At 43.0% G+C, this 14,036-nt stretch overlaps 1 protein-coding gene across 4 annotated transcripts; it reads right to left on the bottom strand.

Moving 5' to 3' along the window:
• Nucleotides 1-452: 452 nt before the first annotated feature.
• LOC105009756 (cytochrome P450 4F3) lies at nucleotides 453-12,904 on the bottom strand. Of its 4 annotated transcripts, none has more exons than XM_010869188.5 (14): nucleotides 12,702-12,904; nucleotides 7,044-7,281; nucleotides 5,538-5,682; nucleotides 5,175-5,228; nucleotides 4,707-4,834; nucleotides 3,191-3,312; nucleotides 2,598-2,744; nucleotides 2,316-2,454; nucleotides 2,146-2,212; nucleotides 1,882-2,011; nucleotides 1,639-1,772; nucleotides 1,479-1,543; nucleotides 1,317-1,399; nucleotides 453-1,091 (listed from the first exon to the last, which is right to left on the bottom strand). In XM_010869188.5, exons 2-14 carry the CDS (start codon nucleotides 7,278-7,280, stop codon nucleotides 914-916), a joined length of 1,629 nt encoding a protein of 542 aa, XP_010867490.1. In that variant the 5' UTR covers nucleotide 7,281; nucleotides 12,702-12,904; the 3' UTR covers nucleotides 453-913. The 4 variants fall into 4 exon arrangements, with proteins under 4 accessions (XP_010867490.1, XP_019902566.1, XP_010867497.1 ...); XM_020047007.2 differs by lacking the exon at nucleotides 12,702-12,904 and adding an exon at nucleotides 8,385-8,445; XM_010869195.2 differs by lacking the exon at nucleotides 12,702-12,904 and adding an exon at nucleotides 7,892-7,987.
• Between the last annotated feature and the right edge of the window lie 1,132 nt (nucleotides 12,905-14,036).

Raw genomic sequence — 14,036 nt, 5'->3', positions numbered from 1 at the left:
TTTCCCATGCAGTCTTTCAGTGTGGTGAACTCCTCCCCATCCTCACTTCTGACAGACCCGTCCTCTCTGGGATAATATTTTAATAATGACAGTAGACAATTCCCAAGACGGAAAGGCCACCGCAGTATGCGTCCTGGAGTCATCAGGCTAATGTGACTGAACATGTCCAGTATACAACCCAATGTGCTCATTGGTCTGGACTGCTGGCACACCAGTGTTGAAATATGCCATTTAATGATGAAATATGCCATGGAATTATGAAGCAGGTCACAATGTAATCAAAAAGGCCATGAATTCATGAAATTCATGTTATGATGAAAAAAATAATAGATTTGGTAATGCAATGTGTTATTATGAAATATCATAACACAATTTTATAAAGGGACATAATATTTCCTAAAAATGTGACACTATATATTATATATTTAATGATTTCATTTTGACTCCTTTGGTTCTCCATAATATTCATCCAGGATGTATTTTTATTCAAAACTGAAAAATAAAATAACAATAGACTTAAATTGAAAATATAAAAAACATTAATCTAATTTACAGAATGCAAAAGGTTTATCTGGTTCTGCAGGTACAAAATAAGGACCTAGCCAAAATGTCAAGATATATGTACAGTCTACTAGATTCATACAAGTATCCATTAATGTCAAGTATGATTGCAGCCACTGACTTTGGCTCTGAGGGTTGCAAGTTCATCTTTGATTTGGAGCATTAATTTTGTTTTAAGCAGGTCAGAGCGCTTACCTTAATCATTCAGAAATCAATATTTCAAATAATAATAATAATTTGTAGAAGTAAGCAGAAGTAAGCTTTTGCTACCCAAGCCCCAGTAATGAGCATTAGCATAATAGCTGTTGGTCTGACTGATGCATAGAAGGCAGAGGTCGGGAAAGGTCGGAGATCATTCCTGGGGTGGGTCTAGGGTCTCCAGCTGCAACTGTAGGCCTCCCTCGGCCCCGAGGACCACCTGGGGCAGCCTCCTGACCTTCTCCGGCCCGGAGGTCAAACGGAACCTTCGCAGTGTCAGTGCCACGACCACACGCATCTCTGCCATGGCAAACTTCTGACCTATGCAGTTCCTATAAGAACAATCACAGAACAATCAGGACACTGCGGCATCTAGAGACGTTCTGTCGGGACTCAGAATTGTGTTACCTATATGTTAATACTCTACTGGCCGCTTTCACAGACACAGCTTAAGCCTAGTCTAGGGCGCAAACATCAAGCTCAGACAGAGTTCTCCTGGACTAGTTAGTTAGGTTTTGGGTTAAGGGTCAATTTGACTTGATGTAGGCTATCCATACCTCGGTCCTGAAGAGAAGGGGATGAAGGCGTGGGATGAACGACCCTTTGAGTTCTCTGGGTCAAAGCGCATTGGGTTGTACACCTGAGAGCAAGAGGGGAAGATGTTTAGCACCTGCTCTGTGTTCGTGTCCTAAAGAACTGCCCCAGTCTAGTAAACTTACATCTGGGTCAGGCCAGACCTCAGGGTTGTGGTGGATCCCATAGATGCTCAGCAGGCAGATACTACCTGAGAACCCAGAAACACAATTAATTCAATAATTTGACTTCAATGTAGGACCTTTTGTGATTGGATGGCTCGACCCATTCTCCCGCTGCCTTCACCCTTTGGTATGACCCGTCCCCCGGGCACATTCATGTCCTCGGTGTAGCGTCTGGTGACAGCAGAGACTGGGGAGTGCAGTCTCAGAGATTCCTTGATACACATGGTGGTGAAAGGGAGGTTGTTCAAGTCGTCCCTGTGGAGACACAACCCACCAAAAGAGTGAGAGGAGACAGAGAACAGACAGACAGAAACACAGACAGACAGGTGTTTTTAAGCAGGCAGACAGACAGGCATGTTCTGACCATTCTATGTCCTCTGTCTGTCTGTCCTGTAGCAGATCATTGACTTCGGCTCTGCAGCGGTCTTGGTAGTCCTGATTCTGAGACAGGTTGTACAGAACCCAACTGATCCCACTGGCCGTGGTGTCATGACCTGAGTCACAGGGTGGAAAGGAGAGGGAGAGACACAGAGATTTGACACAATAAAGGACGAAATGAAGAAGAGTATGGTAAGATAAAGACTACATGTGAAGTCACGCACACAGAGTGTGTATATAAAAGACTCACCAGCAAACATGAAAGTATCAGCCTCTGCTTTTACGTCCTCGTCTGAGAGTCCCTGCCCTTCCTCATCCTGTGACAGGGGGAGGGGTGGAATTGGACAATATAGAAGATTAACCATCATGGTACCTTTTTATTTTAAAGAAACACCTTCTCACTCCCCTTGCCATATCTACCTTGGACAGGAGCAACAGATCTATGAAGTCTACCACTTTCTTCTTCTTCTCCTCCTCGTCTCTTTTCTCAGTGTGGCTCTCTGGCTCCCTCCGGTGGAGAAGCTGTTCTCTGCGCTCCTGGACCACAGTTCTTGTAAATCTGTGTACGTAGGGTTGATAAATTCCAGGTAATTGCCCCAAATTTGCAGAAATAACCATTGGAGAATCCCAGGACATTTAGCTCCCATGAATCTCTCAACCAAGTATCTTCCGACCAGGGCCAGGGTCATTTTTAACCCCTACCCGTGAACTATGTCGCAGGCCCGTTTGAAGCGCCGTCCCTCCGGAGTCCTCCAGTACCACCAGTCCCAGTGGTGGAGGATCCGGCCCCGGCGGTCAATGATCAGGTTGCTCAGCTCCAAGATGGCCGCTATGTACTCACTGGAGTTTCTGGAGAAATGGAGAGTGGGAATGGAGACGTTAACAATAGAGCAGCACACAGGACAGAATAAACAGCGGTGAAAGAGGAGTTCTGTCCTCACTCTGCACTCAACAGCTGAATGTCACGATGAGCTCTATAACCAATAGGTTAATTAATTTGACCTTTAAAAAGATATTTGTCCAAAATGCCACAACATGTAAAACATCCAGGTCCTTTATGCTTCATTTGATCTGATGGAGAAAATGATGGTGCCTAGCATTATGTACTACAGTACCCACAATGCTCTGTATCCAGTTTGTCTGGCTGAACATTTTCCCAAAAGTAATTGCTATGCTGCGCCGTTTCCATAATGTTACATGGTGTCAGAGATGGGATCTTCTCATTGACATGGAGCGTACTGGACAGTAGGCTACTCTATGCTACTGAATCATGCATATAAAAGCAGACCACTCACTCCTGGCAGTTGCTGTTGTAGCTGAAGGTGCACTTTAGCAGGCTGTCGAGGGTCAACATGCTGATCTGACTGAACATGTCCAGGCAACTCTCTCCATTGGCCACCAGGCGGCGCCACTTAGCCTGCCACCGAGAAGCAAGGGTAGAGGGTGTTGAGTTCCCAGCTGAACCACATCTTCCATTTTTTCATTTCCATTTTTAGGTTTCAAGAGCAAAGTTGAAAACGACAGTTGTGGCGTAGGGGGGTGGGGGTGTTTGTGAAAGCTTGCGCTTACCCTAACACTCGAACCCAGGGGTGTCAAACCCGTTCCATGACAGGCTGAGTGCCTGCAGTTTTTCCTATTTTCACTTAGGGGTGTACTTGTAGCCAGCAGTTTAGTCATTTACATTAATGGCTGTGTATTGAGTTATTTTGAGGGGTCAGCAAATTTACACTGTTATACAAGCTGTACACTCACTGCTTTACATTGTAGCAAAGTGTAATTTATTCACTGTTGTCACATGAAAAGATTTAATCAAATATTTTCAGAAATGTGAGGGGTGTACTCTCTTTTGTGAGATGCTGTACGTTCTACGGGAGTCAGTATAGCCTCTATCCTGAACAAATCCTCTTTTGCCACTGGCCGTTTTAACAGCTAATTGGCCAATTGTGAATGATATTGATACAGTTAAACTGACTAATGTTTCTTGCTAAGTTTACCTCCACCACAAATAGCATCTATGTACTGTTAGCTTTTGCCACTGGCCGTTTGAAAAGCTTTTTAGCCAGTAATAGGCTTACTGGTATCTACTAAATTCTTAGGAATAATCATAAGAATTGAGCAATTGCTAGCGAGACTGAAGATGAACTTTTCCATGCCAGAAACAGTCGCAATATAACCGTATACAATTTAAGTTTTAGCCAGCCAAGTTTTCGTCAATACGGAATAATTCATAATGTGTACTTCTCTTTGCCTGCGAGAAGATACGAACTCGGGACCTAGTTCACAAGTCCGCTTCTCTAACCACTATGCTATTTAACAAGGGTCAGTCAGTCAGTGACATTCGCTCTTTTTAGCCGGCTCCGCTTACACGGTCCGACAAAAATGACGATAGTTTCTGCCCTTCAGTCTGGTTTAAGTGTAACTCCCAACTCCTCACAGTAAAACCAACAGCACCCCCAAGTGGATGGGCTAAGTGAATCATGTTAGCATTACAAGGAAAGTCCTCACACCCAGCTAAGCACTTTGTTGTTGAGAGAGTTGTGGTCGTCTAAAAAAACACATGCTACAAGTACTTCCCCATACTGCACTTTACCCTCCTTTTACTTCCTCTATCAGACGCCTTTCATAAACAGTGTGACATCCAAATAAAAGGTCCAAATTATAATACCCAATTCAAACCAGGCTGTTCAAATCCTCTCCGCTAAATGCGACACCAAAAAAAACGGTAAGCGGTAAACTCTGCATCTATTCTTGGATATTGAGTTCCACGTTACCACACACTCGACATAACCCCTGGGCTCCATAGGGACTCACATGCATGACATCAGAGGAGTGGTTAAAGATCTTGATGTAGTTCCTGAGGATGTCGAAGTGGAAGGCCGGAGTCAAGAGACGTCGACGACGGGACCACTCCTCCCCGTTACTGAGGAGAATGCTCTGTCCTGTAGAACGATATCACCGTGGTTACTATGGAGAATACAGTACTGCGTAATTTACAGGATATTACCATAAGAGTGCTGTATATTATATTGTAGCTATAAGGCAAATGGCCGAGACATAATTACGGTTGCATTGTTGCGGGCTATATAGCACTGTTGGTCTGACTGGTCTATGGCCTGATGTAACGCAATTTTAGATCAGCACTGATGGTTCAAACCACCCAGTTTAAAGAATACCGCGATGAGAGCACTGTAGTACAGGAATATGACCAAGACTGTGATGGGGAGGGCATGTTTGGAAGTGCTGTACATTATATTAAAGGCATTTATGTCTTGCACTTACCCAGCCATGGCCTAAGAAAACCGTAAAACAGCTCATCTTTTACCGTGATGGAAGCTGCAAGAACGGAAGTCCGGTGAAGCAAATCAGAAACACAAGAGACAATGTTTCAAACACAAGAGACAATGTGTTTAATATGAGCCTAGAGGCTCAAGGGAACAGAGATTTAAACAGAATGGACAACATTTTGAAAGACAAATAACGATGTTTTGAAACACAACAGACATCATTTTGAAACACAACTAGGTGTTGTGTTTTTCAAAACATCATAACTAGCGTTACCTAATAGACAGTTAATGTCCCTCCCCGGTTTAGTTTCCGTTGGATGCCTTATTAAACACGAGCCAGGAAGACACACAGACATACCAGAGGCCAGGAGCAGGGGTTTGACGTAGTCAGGATGGAACAGCCGGACCAGGGAGTAGAAAGGTCCCAAAAACCAGGAGCAGGAGTGTTTGTAGGTCCTCACCAACCTGTCCACCGCTTGCAGACCCTCCTCAGTGCTACGCATCTAGCACACACACATTAAGACGGGCCGGCCGGGACGCACACATACACACAATTACAAATATACACACAAACAGAGAAACACACAAACACACGGAAAAACAGGCAGGCATTCACACATAGAGTACACAAACCCACACACACACACACACACACACACACACGGATGTGTTACTGATGTAATCGCTGTTTGCTTAGCAAGGACTAATTCCCCTGAACTTAACCAGCACTCCTTTCATGACTTCACTGCACACACCCAGTTAAATGAAATGGTTCCCACATAAAATGGACTAGACACACCTTAAATAATGTACTTGACAACTCAGTGTATATATATACACTTTTCAGTTGGCCTATTCTTTTTTATTTATCTCCCTAAAAATGGGTTTTGTGCCAACAACATCTAGTAGAAACCAGTTTCCACCAGATGCAGTGAATAAGGAGACAGAGCTGGTTCAGTGACTATAACAAATTGATTTGGCACCCTTCACAGACCGCAGTCAGTCTGATATGATCCAGAACTTCTACCACGGCTCCAGTCTAAGAGACTCCAAAGGGTGTTTATTTAGTTACCCGTGCCTGCATAAACATTTACAGGGATTGACAAATGCAGCATGCAACACATTAGTAGCCAGGTTTCCCCAGCCAACAACATTGTCCTTTGGTTTCTCAACTGTGAGGCTTTAAGGAAACCTCCTTGGGTAATATCCAGAACCCGACTGCAGAACACTGCTGGGGAGACATCCACAGGGCTGAGTCAAGGCTACTCCTACGTAACCACTGGCTGGGCGCCAGTTTTGTGGAAATACGCGGTACTGTTCGACAACTGGCTTTAGGCAGGGTTTAGGCAGTTTTTAGGCAGGGTTTAGGCAGGCTTTAGGCAGGGTTTAGCATTCAGTATCTGGTGGAAGGTGTTAATAATTGAAGCAGGGACTTGTGATATGTGGCAAACGGGGGAAGCTGGTGAAATCGACACGCACTTGTGAAAGCGCCATCAGATTCTGCAGCTGCTGCATCACTTGTGGACAGTGACATGTCAGTTGGGCCAATGTGTACACGGTTTCCCAAGCCCAGGATGGCCTGCAACGGCCCTGCTTGTGAACCAACACCAGGGCCTCTTCCTGTTGACAAGGCGCTAATGTCCAACAGGCAGACTCTTCGTTTACTGAAACACCGTGGTAACTGACACTACAAAAGGCCCACTGAATTTACCAAAAAATATATATATATTCCTTGGAGAAGCATTAAATAAATAAATAAATACATATTACTGAATCACCTTCATGCCACTGTACTGAAGCATAACCAACACAGAAAGAGAGAGAGAAAGGAGAGATCGAAAATAAAGATTGCCTGGAAACTCACCTCACCCAGGTGACCCATCAGCCAGCTCTGCGTGGGTGGCTTACTGAAGCAGCTGAGACGCCTGTTGAACTGAGCATGGCTCCACAGCAGACAGCTGACTCGGAGGAGCAACAGGAGCAGGAGAACCAGAGCTGTCAGCTGGAGGAGAACAGAAAGGGAGAGGAGAGGGGACAGGAGATGACCAGCGCGTAGGACAGCATCCAGCAGATTACCCAGCACTGCATCCACAACCCCCATCCTGTGTAGAAACAACACCATCAAGAAAAGATCAGTTGACGTGACTCTAGATCAACCATCCTGTACAGAAACAACACCATCAAGAAAAGATCAGTTGACGTGACTCTAGATCAACCATCCTGTACAGAAACAACACCATCAAGAAAAGATCAGTTGACGTGACTCTAGATCACCCATCCTGTATAGAAATAACACCATCAAGAAAAGATCAGTTGACGTGACTCTAGATCACCCATCCTGTATAGAAACAACACCATCAAGAAAAGATCAGTTGACGTGACTCTAGATCACCCATCCTGTATGGTAGAGAGTTGAGACAATTATTCCAGTTAACCTTTTTAATTCGATCCCAGATCAGCCACATACGGTAGAGAGCGTCGACACAACAAAGATTGAAAACACAGAGACTTTCTGCTTTGTCTACAGAAATAACAGATCATTATTACAAGCATTTTAAGCAGTATAACCTTGGTGTTTCTGTAGAATCTAGTAGAAAAGGATTATAGAATTATATGAATCGGTGAAGCTATGATGATGTTACATTGTCACAGAAAGTCAAATATATTGTAGACCTACATTTTTTATATTTAGTAATACGATCAAACACATACTTAGAAGATCTTAGAAGATCTTAGAAGATCTGACTCCTTTGGTTTAATTCCTCTCATGCATTTAAACTGTCTCATACTGTCTCAACCCAGCATCCTCTCACCATTTATATAGTCCACCACAGACTGACTCAACAACCAACAGGAAATAGCTCTTTGTAACCCTAAAAAAAGCATTGCAACATGACAGTACATGTATGTTTCTTTTTCAGAAAGTTAACAACTTGAATGTACATATATTCTGATTTACACCAATAAAGTCAAGTGAAATAACAAGATCCATTGCAAATGTGGATTGGATATTAATTGCATTTGCCTCTTATCACAGAATCCCCCCTGGAGTGTGTCTTCAGCCCTCTACGTTAGTCCATGTTCACTGCTGACCCATCGAAAAGCCATAAGACTCCGAAACAACTGAGAAGCTGTTAGCCTTTATCAACCACAATCTGCACCTTAAACACCCCAATGTTAAAGCAGGCTACACAAACTGTCTTACCTGACAATTGAGCAAACACTGTAAATGGTTAAAAATAAAAAAATGATATGACTACGTGCATTTCACTCGTAGTCCAGCCAAAATGGAACTTCTGCTTTTTAACCCAACCATTCTAAATTGGTGCTGAACGTTTTCATTTGGTTTGGAACAAGGCCATATGCTGGCATGAATATTTCCCAGTATTTAGTAAGGCAAATGTGTTCCAACATGTCATTGTTAGGTATTTGACTTAGGGTGAATGCAAGTTCAAGGAACAGTTCCCTGGAAAGTGACAAAGAGTAGTCAGTCAAAACATGTTAAGCAAGATTATAAAACATTCAACCAGGATTGATTTCCCAATGCATTCTGCAACGGTAGAAAATATAATCGTAGTAGAAATCATAATAATAAATTACGTTTGCCATGGGCCGTCAATAAATTACATGCCTCAAAGTTTTGTGTTCAATAGCTTTTTAACCATGTGCCTCAGAAACCTCAATCCACTTTCAACTTTTTCAGAGAGGACATCCACATGTTGCACAGCCTTTGGATCCCCCCCCCCAAAAAAAATCTTTTTTTTATATAAAAAATTTAATATTTACAAATTCAATAGATTTTTTGTTGAATGTCCTCTCTGAACATTAACAAAGTAGTGTCCTCTCGGAACAATTTGAATGTGGTTTCAGGTTTCTAAGTCATTCAAATTAAAAGCTATTGCATTTAAAAATGTTTAGTTTTTTATAAAAAAAAGAAATCTACACTTTTTTATTGAAAATCCAAAGGCTGTGCAACATATGGATATCCTCTCTGAACAAGTTGAAATTGGATTGAGGTTTCTAAGCCACATGGTTAAAGCTATTGAACACATAACTTTGAGGCATGTAATTTATTGATGGTCCATAACCACAAGTAGACCTCTGTGGTCGTTTTTGATACATGGGTAGGGGTGACAGGTCATTAGGGGCAGGCACAGCCCCACCTGTTGTCAACAGAAAGAACTGCAACAAAATTATGTTTTTTCTATTTTTACTCGAAGATTACTTCCTATAATTTATTATCTATGAATATAGCATCTTCTTAAATTGCATAACATTTGTGTTAGGATTTTATTTCATGTTCATTGGTCCCTGCCTCGCTGCTTCAGACTGAGTTCTGCCGATTCGAGTTCGCAGTAGTAGGCCATATGCTAAGCATGAATGTGCATTGTAGGTGTGAAAATATTAATACGCATGCTCAGAATGTTAGTGTGATCAGTGTAGATCACACAAATTTGATGACAAGTGGGGCTGACAGCCGGTAGCCCCACTACAGTGTAATTTCATATTTCAGACCTGATTGGCTGTCTGTCTGTCTGGCGCCAACATTAGTAGACAAGAAGAGCGGGGAGGGTAGATTGTCTTAGCTAGCTTGTTAGCTTCACAAACGCTAGAAAACTTGAGAAAATGAATAAAGTTGATTTCATACTCGAGCACCGGTTTGAAACCCTAAATTTGGAGGAGAAACTTGAAGTAAAGCGACTTGGTGCCCATCAGCCACGGGATATTGTCATCACTCAAACTGTAAAAGTAACCGCAGGTTTAACGTGGAGTGGTTTTTGAAAAAGAAAGTGGCTAACAGTTAGCATACAAAAGAAGGCACTCTTCTGTTTTCCATGTCTGCTATTTGGTGGAGATGATAAAGATGGGTTACAGAGATTTGAAACATCTTTCTGAGAGGATTGCAAAACATGAGAGCAGCGGGAGTCATCTGGACAATGCTGTGAAATTGGGCTTACTTGGAAGGGTAAATGTTGCAGCCCAAGTTGACAGTGCATACAGGTGCTCCATTGAGCAGCATAACAAACAGGTGGAGGAAAACAGGTACGTTCTCAGTCGGATCATTACATGTATTAAACTGTGTGGAAAATGTGAAAACGCACTGCGGGGCACGACGAGTCAGTGGACTCCCTGAATCCTGGAATATTCAGATGTGTGAGGGCGGTTCGAGACTTCAGAGGCACTATGACGCTCAGCCCATCTTCAAAGGGACATCTAGCACTGTACAAAACAAACTGTTAGACTGTATGTATGAAGTGTACAGGGAGGAGCTGGCCAAGCAAGTGGACGAGACATCATTTGTTGCCATACAGGCAGATGAGACAACTGATGTCTCCTGTAAATCACAAATGGTGGTTGTGTTGCGATACATGTTGCCTGACAATATAGTGACAGAGAGGTTTTTGGAGTTTGTGGAAGTCAAAGATAAAACTGGACTCAGCCTCTCTAATAGCATCAAGGGTGTGCTGGAACCACTAAAGCTGGGAGAAAAGCTGATCGCTCAGACTTACGATGGTGCGGCTGTAATGAGTGGAAACGTCAGAGGAGTACAGACGCTAATGAAAGAGACATACCCACATTCCCAGTTTGTTCGCTGCTTTGCTCACCAGCTGAACCTGACCTTGCAGCAGCTTTGTTCAGCAAGGATGAGCATCCTGAAGGTGTTTTTTTACAGATTTAACTGCTTTTGCCACCTTTTTCTCTGGCGCTCCAAAACGTGTTGCGGCACTTGCTGAGGCAACACAGAGACGCATTCCAAGGCCACCCGCTGTACAATGGAACTTTAAAAGTAGAACTGTCAATGCAGTTTGGGAAAACCACGCTGCACTGCTCCTGTGTATGGAGGACATACGCACACAACCAGGATGGGATGAGGCCACCATAAGTGAGGCAAAAAAACTCAGGGACCGAGCCTTTCTGCAGCTGCTGGATTTTTTTTATTCCTTATGCCAGAAATTGATGTTTTATAAAATACTCTGCAAAAACGGAGCATTGATGCATCTGGGATTAGCAGTGCGCTCACCCCTTTCAAGGAGAATGTCCAGAATATGCGGAAGCAAACTGATGAATGGGCTGCCACCGGTCGGGATGGAACAGACGAGCCAGGCCGACGAGTAACCAACACAGCGCCGGTGATGAAGGAGGCATGTACACACAGTCATCTCCCAGGTGGAGCAGAGGTTTTCACAAAGTGACCACCTGATCGCTGCCAAGCTGGTTGACAACTCGCGCTTCCCACAATTTGTCCTGTCATCCTACATCTGAGCTTTGACTGTGTGGTGAAACTATGGCCTCTAGGAAACAAGGAAGAGTTGAAGTCTGAGCTGACCACTCTGTACCGCAACACTGAGCTTAACACTGGTAAGACGGCCCTGTCTCTGTTAAGATCCATCCATGAGAACAACCTAGAGGAGGCTTTTGCTGAGACCGTCACTCTGCTGAAAATGATCATAACAACACCTATGACGACATCCGAGTCAGAGATGAACTTTTCCACCTTGAAGAAGGTAAAAATCTTCACTCGCAATACCATGAGACAACCTCAACTCAACACATTGGCCATGTTGTCCATCGAATCCAGCTGATTCAGCAGCTACATGGCTTCATTCCCGAAGTCACCGAAATGTTTGCCCAGAGGAAGAACCGCCGTGCCACCTTTCTCTTCACATCAGCCCTCAGACTTGGTGAGTGAAAGCATTTTTTATCATCCTGCCTTTGTGGTGCTGGTCCATGCATTCATCATATTTTTGTGCTGGATCGATAGATATAGATGGTGACGAGTGTCAGTTGTCCATGCTTATCTATTAAGGTTGTTGTCATAGAATGGATCTGTATCCTTAAAAAGTTGTCTTTCCGCTTCGTTGTGGCCTTCAGTGGTGTTGAGTTAATTGCTGTTCGTGTATGGCCCTGTAGGCACATTGGTTCTGAGCTTGGTTGCATTCCTAATTTAGGTTTGTAAATGTGACCGTGGTAATTTTACATGTGTGAGAGAAGGAGAGAAATTACACAAGAAGGTCTCTTTCTCTCTCTCTCTCCAGTATGTGTACTACAACACCTGGTAGAAGCCAGCCACTCTGTCCTTAAACATGTTTTGTGGAGCCATGCTGTTTGTTGATGTGTTAAACACATCAGTAGCAAAAGGGAGTTTTGTAGCTTTACTGGTATGTATCCTATATTTTGAAATGGTTTGTGCCCCACCCATTTTTTACATATAAAAACGCCACTGTACACGGGGTTGTGGCTGAGTCCGCCAAAACAAGACCTTATCTCGGGTTTCGAATATCCAACCAACTTCACCACTGTCCACTTAAGTGCATTATAGTTACCATACAGAGTATTAAGCAGTAATAGGCTATTACTGACTTTTTTTATCAAATCAATCTTATAAATGTTAAAAATACTGCCTCTAAATTTACATTTTGAGTACTTTTTTGACAGCCAGATGAAAACGTTGAGAGGTTTTATTTACTTCTCCCTCGTACATGTTGAATAAACACAATGGCTAGTTGATGTTCTTGCTTACCGTAGGTTGTGCGCTACCGCAGGACGGAGAGTTGTTCAGGACTGGTATGTTCCGAAACGTAGGACTCCAGCGGTACTTACATATTTGCAGTAAAACCTTCAGGGTAATTCTACTTGGCAAATCTTATCTTTCTACATAATTCTCTGTATTTATAGTTATGCTACACCCTGTAAATAGCTCTGTGATTGGGACCGCCCGGATGTCAAATAAACATTTGCATACAGTGCTGCAGTAACTGAACTGACTATAGCCATGTTCATCTTCACAACGTAAACGTAAAGGCAATATATTTAACAAAACGACCTGTACATTTTTTTGCTTTAATATTGTGGTTTAAATCATTTTGTTTGAAAAAAATAACTATATAATTATTCTATTAATTGGTCTTAGCATTCATTAGAAAACCACATAAACATGACCTATCTTTACACTTAACTATCTTCAGAACGAATTATACCCTAAGCAATGTATTGACCTTTTATTCTGAAGGTTTACTTATTACAATACGGTTATGACGTCACCGTTAGTGATGCTAGCAGAATACTAGTGTTTGGCAATGGCTCCCTGGGCTTTGTGAGGTTAAAGGCAGACAAAACCGCTGTTTCTCTGCCAGAAACAACATGTGTTATTATTTTTTTCTACAATGCAAACGTATTAAAGTTTGATGTTACGGTCTGCGCTGGCTGGCATTTCATCTGCGCAGCAGAACTTGACCAGCTAAACTCAAAGCCCAAACCGGTTTGTGAACACAGGCATCCCAACTCTCCCGGACGTTCCGTGAGTCTCCCGCATTTTAGATGCGTCTCCCTGACGCCCGTAAATTGTGTACAATCTCACGGAAATCCTTTTTTTTTTTTAGAGCGAGCGAGAGTTAAGGGCAGAATCACGTATCGCTTACTGCATACCTGGGGAAGGAAGTACTTTTTAGTTTATATTAGGTTAGTATGCCAGTATTTGTGACGTACAGTGCTACCTCGTCACCAATAAATTCCGACCGGGGTGTAAGCAGCCGGTTAAACCACCTCCATTCCAGAGCCGGCAGCAGAAAGTTACTGGCGAGGGGGGCATTCTGATTCTCTTCCTCTACTACAGCTGTTTCTCAGTTCCTAGTTTGTTGTTAAACTTACTTGGCAATAAAACTCTTCTTGATTCTGATTAGATTAACTGACATGGAATCTGAAGCGGAGAAGCAGTTGTGCAATTGACAACTTGAGTTAATAGTAACAACAAAAATAAAATGTCAGTTGGAAGATGACATGTGCCTGCAACTGCTGTACTTGCAAGCCTTGTTCCGCCCATCACTAATCCAGCGGGTTCAGCTAAATCAACTTAGCA

This window comes from Esox lucius, chromosome 6 (genome assembly GCF_011004845.1).
Source record: "Esox lucius isolate fEsoLuc1 chromosome 6, fEsoLuc1.pri, whole genome shotgun sequence".
Taxonomy (NCBI): Eukaryota; Metazoa; Chordata; class Actinopteri; order Esociformes; family Esocidae; genus Esox; species Esox lucius.
Note: the sequence above shows the minus strand (reverse complement) of the source record. Positions and strands in the feature narration are given on the sequence as shown.

What these genes read in the sequence shown, in the direction of transcription:
- LOC105009756 (XM_020047006.1), bottom strand. Translation starts at nt 7,948, where the DNA reads ATGAGAGGAATTAAACCAAAGGAGTCAGATCTTCTAAGATCTTCTAA. An exon ending in TGATGGGTCACCTGGGTGAG is followed by an intron (nt 5,683 to 7,043) that starts GTGAGTTTCCAG and finishes TGTGTGTGCTAG; the next exon opens with ATGCGTAGCACTGAGGAGGG. An exon ending in TGATACTTTCATGTTTGCTG is followed by an intron (nt 2,012 to 2,145) that starts GTGAGTCTTTTA and finishes CCTGTGACTCAG; the next exon opens with GTCATGACACCACGGCCAGT.